At 40.1% G+C, this 15,025-nt stretch overlaps 1 protein-coding gene across 1 annotated transcript in view; it reads left to right on the top strand.

Annotated features, from left to right (window-relative positions):
- LOC122813418 (vesicle-trafficking protein SEC22b-like) overlaps positions 1 to 10,933 on the top strand; it is a 329,060-nt gene extending 318,127 nt beyond the window's left edge. The window contains exon 7 of the mRNA XM_044085734.1: positions 8,645 to 10,933. Within this exon, the coding sequence (XP_043941669.1) occupies positions 8,645 to 8,799 (155 nt within the window). The 3' untranslated portion in view covers positions 8,800 to 10,933. The remainder of the gene's footprint in view (positions 1 to 8,644) is intronic.
- The last annotated feature ends 4,092 nt before the right edge of the window (positions 10,934 to 15,025 follow it).

Below are 15,025 nucleotides of genomic sequence, written 5' to 3' on the forward strand. Positions count from 1 at the left end.
GACTTTTCCCCTTAGATCGCTGAACTACCTGACTCACTTCACTAGACTTCAGAGAGATCTCCTGAAAGAGTTAGGAGATACTCTTCAAGCTACATTAGCTGCAGGGGTCTCAGGTAAGGTATCCCCTCAACTGTCCAACTTAAATTCCGTAGTGGACTCCTCCACGAGACTGATTTATTATGCAGCGGGTGGAGGGAGTAGAGCAGCGGGTTCAGGAGTTTCCCTAAGGAGACAATCCTTGATGCGCTTGTGTAGTTTTGCAGAACCTTTCAAGTCTACCTTTGTCAATGCCCCTTTCGATTGTTCCCCACTCTTTGGACCAAAAGTCAGACACACTCACCAGATGCGAGCAGAAAGGGAAAACTCTCTCTGCCATTGGAGTACATTTTTCTGTACCTTCCAGACCCTATCCTAAGGGTCAGAAGGGTGGTAAAATGTGGTTCAAGAAATCCCAGGGAGTTTTTCAAGATGCAAGAGGTGAATCCTTCCCCAGGGGCAGAGGGGGAAGTAGTAATAGTAGACGTCATCCATGAGGCAGATGGGGTCCACAAAATCAGGGTGACCATGATTTATTTCGTGGCCGACCTAGTGCTCCTGAAAGGAGGCCCACCTGCCCTCCTCTGGAGGCAGTTGGGGGGGGGGTTATCTTTGTACCCAGAAACCTGACGAGAGATTACAAAAGACAAGTGGGTACAAAGTGGAATATCCAGAGGTTATTCCAGTCCACTTTGCCTTCCTGTTCCACACATCAGAAAAATCCAGGACGTTCCACCCAGTCAAATGGAACAGGCAACTGTAGTGATTCAAAAGTTGCTGGACAAGAGAGTCATCCAGAGTCCCCGCAGACCAAATAGGATTCGGAACTTACTCGGGATTCTTTTTAGTGCCAAAAAGAACAGGGGACTGGAGACCCATCTTGGATCTCCGCAAACTAAATGAATCCGTAAAGAAGTCAAAGTTACGAATGGTGACACTGCAGTCTATTCTTCCCTTTTTAGAGAAAGACAATAGGATGTGCTCGATACACCTCCAGGATGTGTAGTACCATATAAAACTGGACAGGCCATCAAGGAGTCATTTGCGCCTCTGGCTGGAAGCCAGTCATTACCAATTCCGAGTTGTGCCCTTTGGTCTCACTACAGCCCCTAGAGTGTTCACCAAATGCATGGCAGTAGTCACAGCTCACTTGAGACGAATGAGATTCCAAGCGTTTCCGTACCTAGTTGACTGGCTCCTGACTGCCACCACCAGGCATCTACTAAAACAGGCAAGAAATGCCACATTACAACTTTGTTCTCACTTGGGGATAACAATATCTTCAAAAAAATCTGCCTTGTTGCCATGTCAGCTTATTACATTTATAGGAGCAAATCTTGACACTGTCTCCATGATGGCAAAGTTACCTGCGGAGAGAGTCTTTCTTTCTACTCGGACAACAGATTTCCAACCTTCTGCCAAGAACCAAAGTGAAAGTGAAAACAGTCTTAAAAGTTCTAGGAACCATGGCCGCAACGATAAACCTAGTTCTCTTAGCCCAGATGCACATGAGAATTCTGCAGTGGCTCCTTTTTTTTCAATGGTCATTTCAAGAACTTCCCATGTCTCACTAGATCGGAATCGGAGTCATGCAAGAAGGATCTACGATGGCGGCACCTTTCCAGTCAAGTGACATTTGGTCACCCCTTTACCCTACAACAACCTGTGGCGACAGTGACCATGGACGCCTCCCAGATAGAGTGGGGAGGACGGTCCAAGGCACATGGCAAGAGCATGAGGCCCATTTGCACATCAGTGTCCTAGAGATGAGAGCAGTGCTGTTGGTGTTCCAAAACTTCAGGACTCTCTTCCATTAGGAACAAATGCAATTCAGGCAGACAACATGTCGGTAGTCTGGTATAATAAACAAGCAAGGAAGAACCAAAACTATATCCCCTTTGCCTAGAGGCACTCAAAAGTATGGTAATGGGCTGCATCTTCCCAGCGCTTTCTAGTAGCAATGCACATTCTGGGGGAAATCAAACATGATGGCAGACAGACTCAGCAGGGCAATACTCATGCCTCACGAGTGGTCCCTTAAGCAAGAGGTAGCGGAGATAGTTTTCCGGAAATGGGGCCAGCCTTGCTGCAATCTCTTTGCAGCACCCATGAATCCCAAATATAGCAGCTACTTTGCCCTAGTCCTCGCTCCAGGGGAGTCGCCAAGAGACATACTTGTACACGATTGGCCCCCTGGGACTTCTTTATGCATTTTCCCCCTTTCCTCTAATACCCAAAGTCATACAGAAAGCCAAGTCATTGGGAAGCAGGCTAATTCTCATTGCCCCATACTGGCCTCGTCAAATTTGGATTCCCTTCCTCTGGCCTCATCTTCAGGAGGAACCATGGGTTCTGGACCCAGTTCCAGACCTTCTAACCCGTACGTCCGAAACAATCCACCCCTCCCTCCAAACCCTCAAATTGGCAGCTGCAGTTCTAAGTTTAATCAGGCTTCATAATTTCACACCAGCAGTGAAACTTATTTTAGTATCTTCACACAAGGCTTCAACCAGGAAGTTATATTCCAGTAAATGGAGGAGGTTCTCATACTGGGCCGCATCAAAAGACATCTGATCCCTTCTCTGCCCCAATTAGCTCTATTCTTGAATTCCTGGCAGAGCTCTTTCAGCAAGGTTCCGCTGCAGCTACTATTAAAGTCCAATTAGCTGCAATTTCTAGTTTTCATATGGGTGACTGACTCCTAACTTGATGTCCCACAGATTGTGCAAAGCTTTCTTAAAAGGTACTTGCTTATTAAGACTTCCCATAAAAGAGCCCCTGTCCCCATGGGATTTGAATTCTGTCCCATCTTGTCTAACTTTACCTCCATTTGAGCCCTCATCAACATGTGCTCTCAAGTTTCTGTCATGGAAAACAATTTTATTAGTGGCCATTACTTCTGCAAGGAGAGTCTCGGAACTGCAAGCCCTATCAATTAAACCTCCTTACTTGATCTTCCATAAGGATAGAATATCTCTTCAAACTAACCCATCCTTTCTACCTGAAATGTGTTCTTAAACTAATCAAAACCAAACTATTGAGCTGCCATTGTTTTTCCCCCAATCATAGCAACAAGGCAGAATACAAGGTACACCAATTAGATGTGCACAGACAACTCTGCTTCTGTTTACGCTGAACCAAGGATTTTAGAAAATCTGACCTGTTGTTTATTTCCTTTTCAGAAGCAAAAAAAGGTATGTTTGTTTCTAAGGTCACACACACAAACTGGCTTTCAGTTGCATCACCTTTATCTACAGTACTAATAACAGAGAGCTACCTGTCAAGGGACACTCTGCAAGAGCTGTAGCAAACATCATCTGCCTACCTAGCTAGACTGTCAATGGACAGTATTTGTGCAGCTGCTACATGAGCAAGGTCCCATACCTTTACCTTTATCACTCATTACAAAGTGGATTTGACCTATAGGGGCAGGGCCTCCATTGGTTCCACTGTACTGAAAACTACTCCCATGAGCCACCCTGGAAATGTGGTGCTAGGGACACTGTCCCAACCAGTAAGAATGAAGGGATAGGTTGACAAAACCTAAAGTTATGCACTCACCATAACATTCCATTCCATGTTTGTTGTCCATCTCGCCCTTCATTCTTACGACCCTCCTGCCTTCCCCTCAGCCCAAGGCTTCTGGAGGACTTGGAGGTGTTTTTTCCTTAGGCAAGGAGATTCTCTGACTTTCTTAGCTATATCTATATTCTACAATATGATACATGTAAATTTGTTGTTATGGTTAGCAGCAAACAAGATCTGGGGGATTACACCACTGCATGATGGGATAGGTGTTCAGCCACGAGCCAAGCTTTAGTATTCGGTCGAGTTAAAGCCGAGGATCAGCTCCGAACCCAACCAGTAAGAGTGAAGGGCGAGATGGACATCAAACATGGAACGTGTCCACAACTTCTTTTTTAACACGGTCTTTTACTAACATAACATCCAGATAGGAGATGCAGTCTTCCCCTATCTCATGTGTAAACCTTAATTCGCGTGTCAAATTTATATATTCCATAAACATGGGAATGTTTTCTTTCTCATCCTCCTCTTTCCATACTGTAAATATGTCATCCAGGTACCTTGTATAAAGGCACCAGGATTGTACATATTCACTGTTGAAAGTAAATTTCCTGTCCCATTCGATCATAAATATGTTGGCAAATAACGGCCCACATGGGGGTCTCATAGCCACTCCTTTTTCTTGCAAGAAATATTGGCCTTCAAAACAAATTAAAATTATTTTTCACGTCAAGATCTAGCATAGCATACAGATTGATTTTTTCTTGAGATAATTCACGATTTTCACCCAGAAACTCAGTAGACCATTCAACACCCAAAATTTGTGGAATCACTATAAATAGATCTGTAACATCTATGGTCAAAAAATATATTTTTCATCATAATTCAAGCCATTAAATTTTTTTTCAAAAAATCAGATGAATCTTTCCTAACATATTCCACTTTTTGCACAAACCTATTTAACTTTTTATACAAATATTTTGCTATAGGGTATGTTCTGTACAGCACCTTGCATCTACAGTGAGTCTCGTCAGTAGATTTATTCTAATCTTTATGAATTTTTGGTACCCCAAACACTGTTGGTACCATGGGATTTCCCATATTTAAACTTATTCATCACTATTTATTTTCTGTTGCATTAACATGTATAATGTATTAATTTTGCCGTACAAAATATTAACCTCATTCTTTGATGCCTGTCTGTAGGTTTCTTCTTCAAACAAAATACTATTCATCCTATCAGTATAATCCAGTTTATCCGTAATAACCCAAGGATGTAGAGTTATCCTACTCTCTTGATGAGGAGTTCACCATTAAATGAAGAATTGATGCAACTTTGATGGATATGGGTGTGAACTCATGGAACTCGAACATAATTTGAGAATCATTGAAGAACTTGGTAGTGAAATTACGGTGCTTGATAAATCTGTTACTGAAGATTTATACGAACAGTTTAGACTGCAACATGTCTGCATTTTTAAGACTATTGGCAAACAAATATACAAGATAAAACAGAAAAAATTAAAGAAATTTGAAAGGGATAGAACTGATTATTTGAATCAGAAAGCATACCCAGTCCACCAGAATCTCAGGGATGGGGAAAGAAATTTACTAACAACAATAATGGTGGTGGTGAATTCCTCTTATAATAATGTAAATGTGATAACATGATACTAGTCACTCTGTTTAGTTTAGACTTTCCACCACTATGGCAATCCAAGAGACTGAGTGAGAAGGAAGGGCAGTCGAGTGAACAATGGATAGGGCAGAATTATTCGCCCTAGGGCCGCAACCAGCAGTGGCAGAATTTTGAAGAAAAAGAGGGGATGGAAGCGACAACAGAACTAAATGACAAGTTAAATTGTATTTTTACTTTGAACAATTATGTACTGTTATTACAAATAGGACTGGTGATTTTAAAGTGTTTAACTTTAGTTCAAGTGAAATCAATTCAGGACATGTAGATATTTTTGCTAAAGGGCTCACATTTGTTCCAGTAAAGAGGGCAGATGTCGTGGAAAGTATTGTGGATTTAAAAATATTTGTTAGGAGATTAAATCTGAACTTGATATTTGAAGATAGTTGTTTGGATACTGTTGGTTTAATAGTAGCTAGTATCTACAACCCCCCCCCCCACATCCAGTATTTCATTTGTTCAAGCCTACTTGTGAGCTCAATATTGGGTATATGTTAAATAAAAATAATGAGATTGATAATTGGAGTATGACAAGATGTGAAAAAGAAGTTTTAGACACATTAAGAGCTTATGAAGTAAGAATAATGAAACCAGTTAAAGGGGATCTTATCATTGATAAACTGGATTATATTGATAGGATGACTAGTATTTTATTTTTAGAAACCTAAAGACAAGTATCAAAGAATGAGGTTAATATTTCATACAGCAATATTAATACATTATTATACATGTGATGAATGTAAGTATTTAAATATGGGAAATCCCATGGTGCCAACAGTGTTTGGGGTACCACAATTCATAAAGTTCAGAATAATCAACTGATGAGACCCTTTGTGGATGCAAGGTGCTCTATAACATACCTTATAGTGAAATATTTGAATGAAAAGTTTTGTGCAAAATATGGAATATGTTAAAGATTCACGGGATAAATGTAATGGTTTGAATTATTGATGAGAAATATATTTTTTGACCATAGATGTTAAAGATATATTTACACTGGTTCCACATATCGTGGATGTTGAAGGGAGTACTGAGTTTCTGCCTGAAAGTGGTGAATTATCTCAAGAAAAAATAAATCTGTATGCTGATACGTTAGATCGCCTCACAGTTAGACGTTGCCCGTTCGATTCTCAGAGCGTTTTCTGTGTGGCGACATGTGTGAATGGGCGTTCCTTCATTGAAGGTTGTGCGTTAGGCCCGGCAAGCCAGCACGTAAAAATCTACTGCCAATCATTAGTGGATTGGAGTTTCTGCTATGGCGACCCCTAACCGGGAAAAGCCGAAAGACACAAACAAATGCTGATACGTTAGATCTTGTGCTGAAAAAAAATTTATTTTGAAAGCCAATAATTCTTGCAAGAAAAAGGAGTGGCTATGGGGTCCACATGTGGGCCGTTATTTTCTAACATATTTATGAAAGAATGGGAGAGGAAGTGTATTTTCAGCAGTGAAAATGTACAATCCTGGTGCCTTTATAAAGGTATCTGGATGACGTTTATAGTTTGGAAAGATGAGACAAAAAAAAAGATTCAGATGGTTATCAAATATATAAATTCGATAACTGAATTTTTAAGGTTTACACATGAGATAGGGAAAGAATACTCTATCTGGATGTTACATTGGTAAAAGATCATGAAAAAAAATAGATTTACCTCAACAATTTATAGAAAACCAACATACTCAAATTCATTTTTGCATTTCAGTATTTCCCACCCCATAGTGCAGAGAAAAGCTGTTGTGAAGGGACAATCTGTTCGGCCAGCATGAATGGTGTTTGTCTTCAGTGATTCCATGGAGGAGTGTCACAGATTAAAAAAACATGTTCAGAAAGAGAGAGTATGCTGAAATATTTACAGATAATTCCATGTATGAGGTAATTAATAAAATGCGAAACAGATTTCTTGCCCCAGTCTTGAATAATACTATGAATGTAAACGTATTAGCAAGAAATAAAGGACAGAATACAGAATGTAGATCTAAAATTTGTTTTGTCACTACTTTCACCTTGGATAGTGAACTAATTATGTAGGTATTAAATAAAAACTGGACAATAATAAATGAATATAACGATGTAAAAGGAAAAATAAGAGAGAAACCTACTGTAGTGTATAAGAAAGGGAAGAGTTTTAAAAATATGTTTGAGTCTATGACAGTGAAAAATTGAACACAAAATAATATGAATAAATGTGGAATTGTAATTATTGCAAACATATACATTTAGGGGAAACATTTACTATTAACAACAGATTATTTATCATGAATGGTAAATACAACTGTAATACATCAGGTGTTGTGTATGGGGCTTTGTCAAAATGTTTTATGTAGGAAAAACAGAATGCAAAATTAAGGAAAGAATTTGTGAACATATGTATGAAATTAAAAGAGGTAATTTTACTAATGCTTTGTTTAACATATGAATGAATGTCCAGGACATAAATTTGTTGTTCTAGAAAGAGTTTTACAGAATCTGAGGTGAGGACCGTGGAATTTACTTTTAGAGAAAAAAGAACTATACTAGCAGGTGCGCTTAAATGCGGGTAGATTGCCAGGATTAAATTGTCATCTATTGCTTGTTTGTTGAAGCTAAAAGCTTATATGGGATAGAGTTCTGCAGTCTAATTATTTCAGCATAAACGAGATGGTAAATGCAAATTTATTATTGATTTGTTTAGAGTTATACACTGTATTTCATAATATTTTGAATTTCTTAATGTTGATATTTTTTTATAAATATTTATATTTATTAATGGAGTGTGTAAGATATGGTGGTTATGGATGACTATGACTTTAAGATAATGCAAGTGTTTGAATAAAAGAAGAGTAGTCATGTGAATAATGAAAATCTTTAAATCTGGTTAGTTGGAATACTGTTTTAATCTGAAAAGACTTTTGTATTGTGTTAAAGATTAAAGCGCTTTATAGTTTAATAAACGGTAGCAAAATGACAGTCATTGCTTTCGTGTTTTTTATTTCAATATCAGTACCCAATAGCTTCAAGTGAAAACTAGACAACTTTGTTGTCAACAATCCCATGATTCTGTTCTTAAATCCAGTGTGTGTGTAGATTCTTACCTTATTCAAAATGAGACACACACACACACACACTAGGGATAAATCTGAAATAAACTGGTTTGAATTCTGCTAAGGTAAGTAATGTACATTTTAACACTGCATTCTAGGAGGCAGGTAGTTTATTATGTGTTGTCTTTTTGCCCTATTTGGGGTTGACCAGTGATGGTGACATGATGCAATGCCTAGAATTGTATTAGTTTGTGTAAGAACTTTTTAAGGGAACGTGTCATGGTAGTAGTCTTTCTAACATTCAGTGTAATTCCAGTGTTTGACAGATTTCTTTGATTTGGCTAACATTTATATTTTGTCTTTAAGCACTGGACTCCAAAGCAAGCAACCTTTCCAGTCTGTCCAAGAAATACAGGCAAGATGCCAAGTACCTAAACATGAGATCAACATACGCTAAGGTGGCAGCAGTAGCAGTATTCATCATCATGCTGATTGTTTATGTCCGATTTTGGTGGCTTTGAGTCGCGGGTTGATACATGGGACAAAAATGGAAGCGCAGAGAATGTCATATTGACTCTTTTCTGTTTGTCTAGCACAGTAAATTATCATAAGTGTTGCAGATCACAGAAGTGTCCCAACTTGATTATATAGAGGAAACTTCCTTTCAGTTGTCTCTCTTCTAACATTTCAGATGTGGTATTGCGTAATAACTTCAAATACAATGTTATTGTGGGTATGGGAAGCAGATGCCTTAATGTAATATTGAATGTGGAAAGGGGAAGTATTTGAGTATTTCAGAAAAATAACTTCCATTGGTGTTCTACCATACAAAGAAATGGTACGTCTTTCATGTATCAGTGAATTAGTGTTTTGTATAAGTTTTGGAATATCCTAATGGTTTTTGGAAATGTAAAGTACCTGAATTTTCTTCAAAGGCTGTCTTAATTTCCTAAATGCTGTCTGTATATGCCATCACATAAATATACATATGACACATGCTGGATAGGCATGTCATTCACACAGTGTCTAAGTGAGAGTGGAGTAATTTCAGGGTATCTCATGAGTGACAGTGCAGCAGCAGAACTACAGATAGTGATAGCTTGGGGTCACATTGTGAATTCCGGTATGTTGTGCATTATATGCTTGCCCATCGTATAATATGTTTGTTGATTTTTTTAAGTTTATAACATTAGAGTGAAGTGAACTTTTTCTTTCATCTTGGTATGCGGCCCACATGAAGTTAAACTGTAAGGGAGATTTTTTTTTTTTTCATTCATGTTCCTGGTCTGTATATACTTTTGTATATGATTTCCTCAGTATCAGCTGCCATTTCCATTGGCATAGAGGAATATAAAGCCCCTGACAATGGCCAAGGCAGCCTGAATTTGATTACAGGCTTGGGCAACTGCTGAAGCTACCATGGGGAGGAGAGGGGTGGAACAGCTTTGCCAGCCCACCTCTTTTTTAGATGGACTGTATGGGAAGGTATGTCCAGAGCACACACTCCCATGCTTGCGTCACAAGTGGAGAATAGAGTCCTAAAGGGAGGGCTAGTTTCAAGGTGGTAAGCGCTGTGTTGAGAGGTTATGTCATTCACAGAACTGAGTGACATTCCCTTACTGCTGCCACTGCATGCCAAATCCTGGGTACAGGGCATGCACAGTGAGTTTAGTGACAAAAAAATGCAAAACACTTGCCACCCCAGTGGTTGCTTTAATGATGGCCTCTGTTGGTCATCTGTCTCTGATGTATGGAGAGCGAAATGGGACAATTGAGTGAGAGAGGGTGTGATGGTTGGCAGGAAGCTGGGGCAACCCCCCACAAAAAGTATCCTGTGTAGCAGTAGATTACACACACAAAACAGTGAATTTGTTGCAACTTAAAAGAAATAGAAATAATGAGGAAAGATGCAACTTAACAGAAATAGAAATTACGATGAAAGTCATCTTTTCATATTCTCTAAAAAATAGTTTGTGTCTGATTGGTAAGGTTTATACAGGGTAATTGCACTGGCACATGTTGGCACCAAGAACCTTTCTCTTTGGGTACATATTTTTGGAACAAGCTGTCAAAGAAGAGACATAACTACAGGTCACTGTATTACAGATAGAGCTATCCTTGTTGATGTACACATGTCTAGGAATCTGCTAACCAGATGGAAGGAAATGCATACTTGCCTGTTGTCTAGTTTCTCATATTACTGTGTTTGTCCATTGTTCAGTGTAGCCACAAAAAGCAGAGCAGTGCCATGTTAACTTGTCCACTACAAGTGGCATTTTAACATATTATAAATGTTGATTCCACAGTCTTAACTGACACTGCCTGCTCAAACATTGTGTACATGCATCTGATTATTGTAAAAGCTAATTTTTAAATAAAAAAACCCACCAAAGGTAATCCAATATTTACTGCATAGACGGACATTAACCGTTAACAATCTGCTGCACAGAAACAGAAAATGTGTGGGAGAATACTGCATGTTAACAGATGAGGAATGTTTATCACAAATGGATGTTTTGTTTACTTAAAATTATTGTAAAAATTATATTTAATTTTTTTTTTGACTGCATTTATAAATGCCCTGTATAGAACTGTTGGAGCAGTGTTTGAACTGGCCTTAATCTATAACGAGTTCATTTAAAGATTTTAAATTCCGATCTTGCTTGCGTGTATTCATTTATGTTCTAAAAAGTGGGTAAAGTCAGTAGCATTGGTGTAGTAATAAGGTTTAATTTGTCCTGGATGGGTGAAGATTTTTGTGGATATTTGCCTGCTAGAGGAGTATGATCAGGGAATTTCTGGATGTGTCATGAGCTGCAGCTCTGCTTAGCAGAAGTGGCTTCTAAATTGTGAAGCATTTGGCTGCATAGATTGTATGTGTATGACTTGAAAACTTTTGAGCCAGAATGTACACTGAAAGTCAAGGTTTGTGACAGTACAGTTGAAAGAGGTTGATAGATTCTTGGGGGCAGCGTATACTTCTTCTTCTTTTAGCCATGAGGCATTGAATTGTCAGTTTCCAGGCTTAAAATATCAGAATTCATCTCCTTTCACAATTGAAATCTAAGGTGGATGTCACAGAAGCTGCATGTGCAAAGAGTTGTTCGATTTTAGTTCATGTCATTCATTGTGGGTAAACATTCCTTGCAGTGTGGGAGCTGACAGTGGCTGCCGAGGGTGGCTGCCACTTGCCTGAGGGCAGATGAGGCACGCCTCTGGTTGAGAGGAGAACTTAGCTGAGCATGTTAACTTTAGGATTTTGGATGTCTTTACAGTCTGATGTGTTGTTTTAAAGGCTGCTACCGTTCTGTTTAAAGAAAAATGCCTGGTGCTAAAGAAAGAATAAACTGCAGCCTCCCAAGTTGTGGTGAAGCCTCCGGCTTAGTAGGAAATTGGCTCACTAAGGGTGGGACTTATCCCCACAGATTCCCAGTCTAGGGTAGGAGCTCACGGTAGGGCAGAGCTAGGGGCAGGAGTAGGCCTAGTAGTAGGAGTTCACCTGCTCAGGGTGGTGACTTTCATAAGCAGACTTTCATAAGCCAGGCCACCGACCTGCCTTTTCAGCCCTGGCATTCTCGCCTGGCAGCACCTCTGGTCTTTTCAAGTCTTTCAAGGAAAATTGGGATTTAATTACCCAAGACAGATCTCTTTTCACCATCATTCACCATTTTATTTCCCAACCTTCCATACCTTGCCTCCTTTCAGCATGCCAGACATTCTTACCTACAAAGAACAGAGGCTCAGTTGGGCCTCTAGTTGCTCCTCCTCATTCAGTCACAGTCAGTTCCTGTGAAAGAAAGGCCTAGGATTTTATTCTCACATTTCCTAGTACCAAAGAAGGGGAACACGTGGAGACCACCATTTCTGATTTATCTATCCCTCAACACCCCATCTGACATTCTCCCAAGTTCAAAATGTTGACGTTACAACAGCTTTTACCTCTGCTGGGCAAAGATCACTGGATGGTAACTTTAGATCTACCTTCAAGCTTACCTTCGCGCCTTTCGAAAGCATTGTTGTATGGAAGTATCTATGCTGAGCTGCCCCCTTCAGTTGCAGTAAGGGCTTAGTTCACCTTTGGCTTATCCACTGCTCTACAGTATTCACTTCCCTCTGCTATTCCAGGGATAGCCAACTTGTAGCTAAAAGGAATGGAAATCTATCCTAGCTTGGCTCAAGAAAAGGGAAGACCTTCAAGAAAAGAAGACCTCTACAGCATTTGGAATATGTTATAGCAGTTCAGAGATGCCTAGGGTATCTCTGTGAACTTAAATAAAGCTAAGCTTATAGTACCCTCTCAAGACATGTGCTTTCTGGGTGTGAGACTGAATACAGCAGCCCAGGCTATCTTTTAACCCCGGACAAACAAAGACCCACCGAAGTTACTCCATCCACTATCTCTTTCAGTCCGGCCATGGTATCTAGGAGTCCTTCGCCTAGGGTTCATGGCACTGCATTTCCAAGCCTTCCTACATGCCATTCAATCTATGAGGAAGCTACAATGGTATCTAAATGATTTATGGACACAGCACTGCTGTGGATTTGACACTGTCATTTGTGGTGGGTTCTGCATTCAAAAGGAATTTTGTGGCAGGTCCCAGGAATATCACCTAAACAAGGGACTTTCGTGACTCGCCAGAGGTTTAGCCAGACCTAAACGACGGATGCTTCAGACATTGCTTGGGAGCTCACAGAGATGGAAAATGGATACAAGACATGGCCTGGGAGATGTACAGCATCTACATATCAACATGAACATCATGTTAGCAGTCCTACCAGGGCAATGGCTTTCAAGGAGTTACTTCTTCCAGGGCAGGTGTTGATTCTAACAGACAAGGGAACTAATTCTTGGTACATCAACTAAACAGTACGGAAACAACATTCTACCCATTGTGCAGGCAAGCAATGATTTTATGGGGAGACGTTTCAGTTTGCTTGCAACTCTTTTCAGGCAAGGTTTCTGGCCGGAGCCACAGAACCTTTTAGCAGATGTAAGTATATGGGCAAAATCATGGACATGGGGAAGTGGGAAAACTATCTTTCATGTATTTCAAAACCACAGTGTCATGGGGAACTCCCAGAGATCTGTTCAAGCCTTCCACTAAACCACCAGCTGCCATGGCCTTTGCACAGTAATTTCACCACACAGCTTGGAAAGTGGATGCTCTTTCTTTCCAGTTGTGCTTCTAAAGTGTTTCCACCTCTTCTCCCAAAGCAAAGCTTCTAGCAGTCAGGACAAGACAAGCCATGATGATTTTAATAGCTCCCAGATTGGCCTCGCAGCACTGGTACCCATTACTGAGGAGAGTCTGGTAAGAAGCCTCCATGGCTCTGCACCCTTGATTCCACATCTGTTCTCTCAGGAACAAGGTCGCCTGCTCAATGCCTAAGCCACATCAGGTTCTAACTTCCTCCTGCAAGTCTTTTAAATGTGACAGCAGGCCCCAACTTCCCTAACAAGTTTAAAATGTGATTATGGAAGCCAGAGATTTTAGTACAAGGAAAGTGTAAGAGAAAAAAGATTTCGGATTTTTATTTTAATTATGTAAAAGAAAGATTTCGAGCCCAATTTGAGTGTGTGGCTTCTTCTCTCTTTATTTGAGTTATTGGCTAGTTTGTCTTTCTCTTCCATTAAGATATGTGCTGCAGCAATGTTTTCTCACTATGATTAGACCCACCATTGTTTTCACATCCCTTTGTTCAAGCAATTTCTGTGAGGGGCAAGAGTATAAGAGATCAATGAGCCCTACTCCCCTGCTTGGGATCTCAATTTTGTGTTGGAGACATTGCTTCCTACAACCTTTTGAGCTCATGGGGCTACTTTGCTTGGCCAATACTTGGCTCATGAAGACTGCTTTTTGTTGGCCATTACTTCTTAAAGCTGAGCCTCTGAGTTTTTTTCCCTTATGGAGGAGCCTTTTGATTTCATATAAATCCTTCCTTCATTACAAGGTCTAATCCTTTGGCTTTGCCTAAGGTGGTTTCTAGTGTGGCTTTAAACCAAACCATTCATTTCAAAACTTTCTATGCAGATCCCGCAAATAAAGGATGTACACAGCACACCCTTTAGATGCACACAGGACTATGATTACTATTTAAGCAGGACTCAAGGATTTTTTTGTTTCCTCAGCAGTTGGGCAAGTCTTTTGCTTTGAAAACAACTATTTCAGTCAAAACAAACTATTTCTAGGGATTTTTGGTCTGCACAGATTTTGTTATTCCCATCATGCAAGAGATTCCAGCTGATTAGGCCCTACTGCCACTAGGGCTACTGCCACCAACAGTAACTTCATGGCAACCATGAGGCCTTTGAGCAGCTACTTGGAGTTCAGCATTCTCTCTGCTACCAATCTTCTCCTCTAAGTCTAGGGCTCTAGGGCTGGTTTCTATTTCTAGGGCTTGTTAGGCATATCAGCCCTGCTTCCTTATGATTTGCCAGCCCCTTACCTCTGCTTTGGGATTCTACCTTAGGTTAGGACTGCAAAAATGGGATGAAAGACATAGTACATGTTTGTACCCATAATAGTAGTAGATGTTCGAGATCCACATTGCTGCAGTCCAATCCCTACCCTCCTCCTCTGTGTTTAGGGTGGGTGTGTAGGGTGAGATTATATTCTGGTACCTTTGTATATTGGTATATTTTTTGGTGCATAGGTTTGTGTGTGTTTGGTTGGTTTTTTTCTTTTTTTAGGTTCTCTGACATCTGGGGTAAGAAAAGAAGATCGAGACGCCGGTCAGCGCGCATAG

Source organism: Protopterus annectens, chromosome 10.part0 (assembly GCF_019279795.1).
Source record: "Protopterus annectens isolate FY-2018-M chromosome 10.part0, PAN1.0, whole genome shotgun sequence".
Lineage (NCBI taxonomy): Eukaryota > Metazoa > Chordata > Ceratodontiformes > Protopteridae > Protopterus > Protopterus annectens.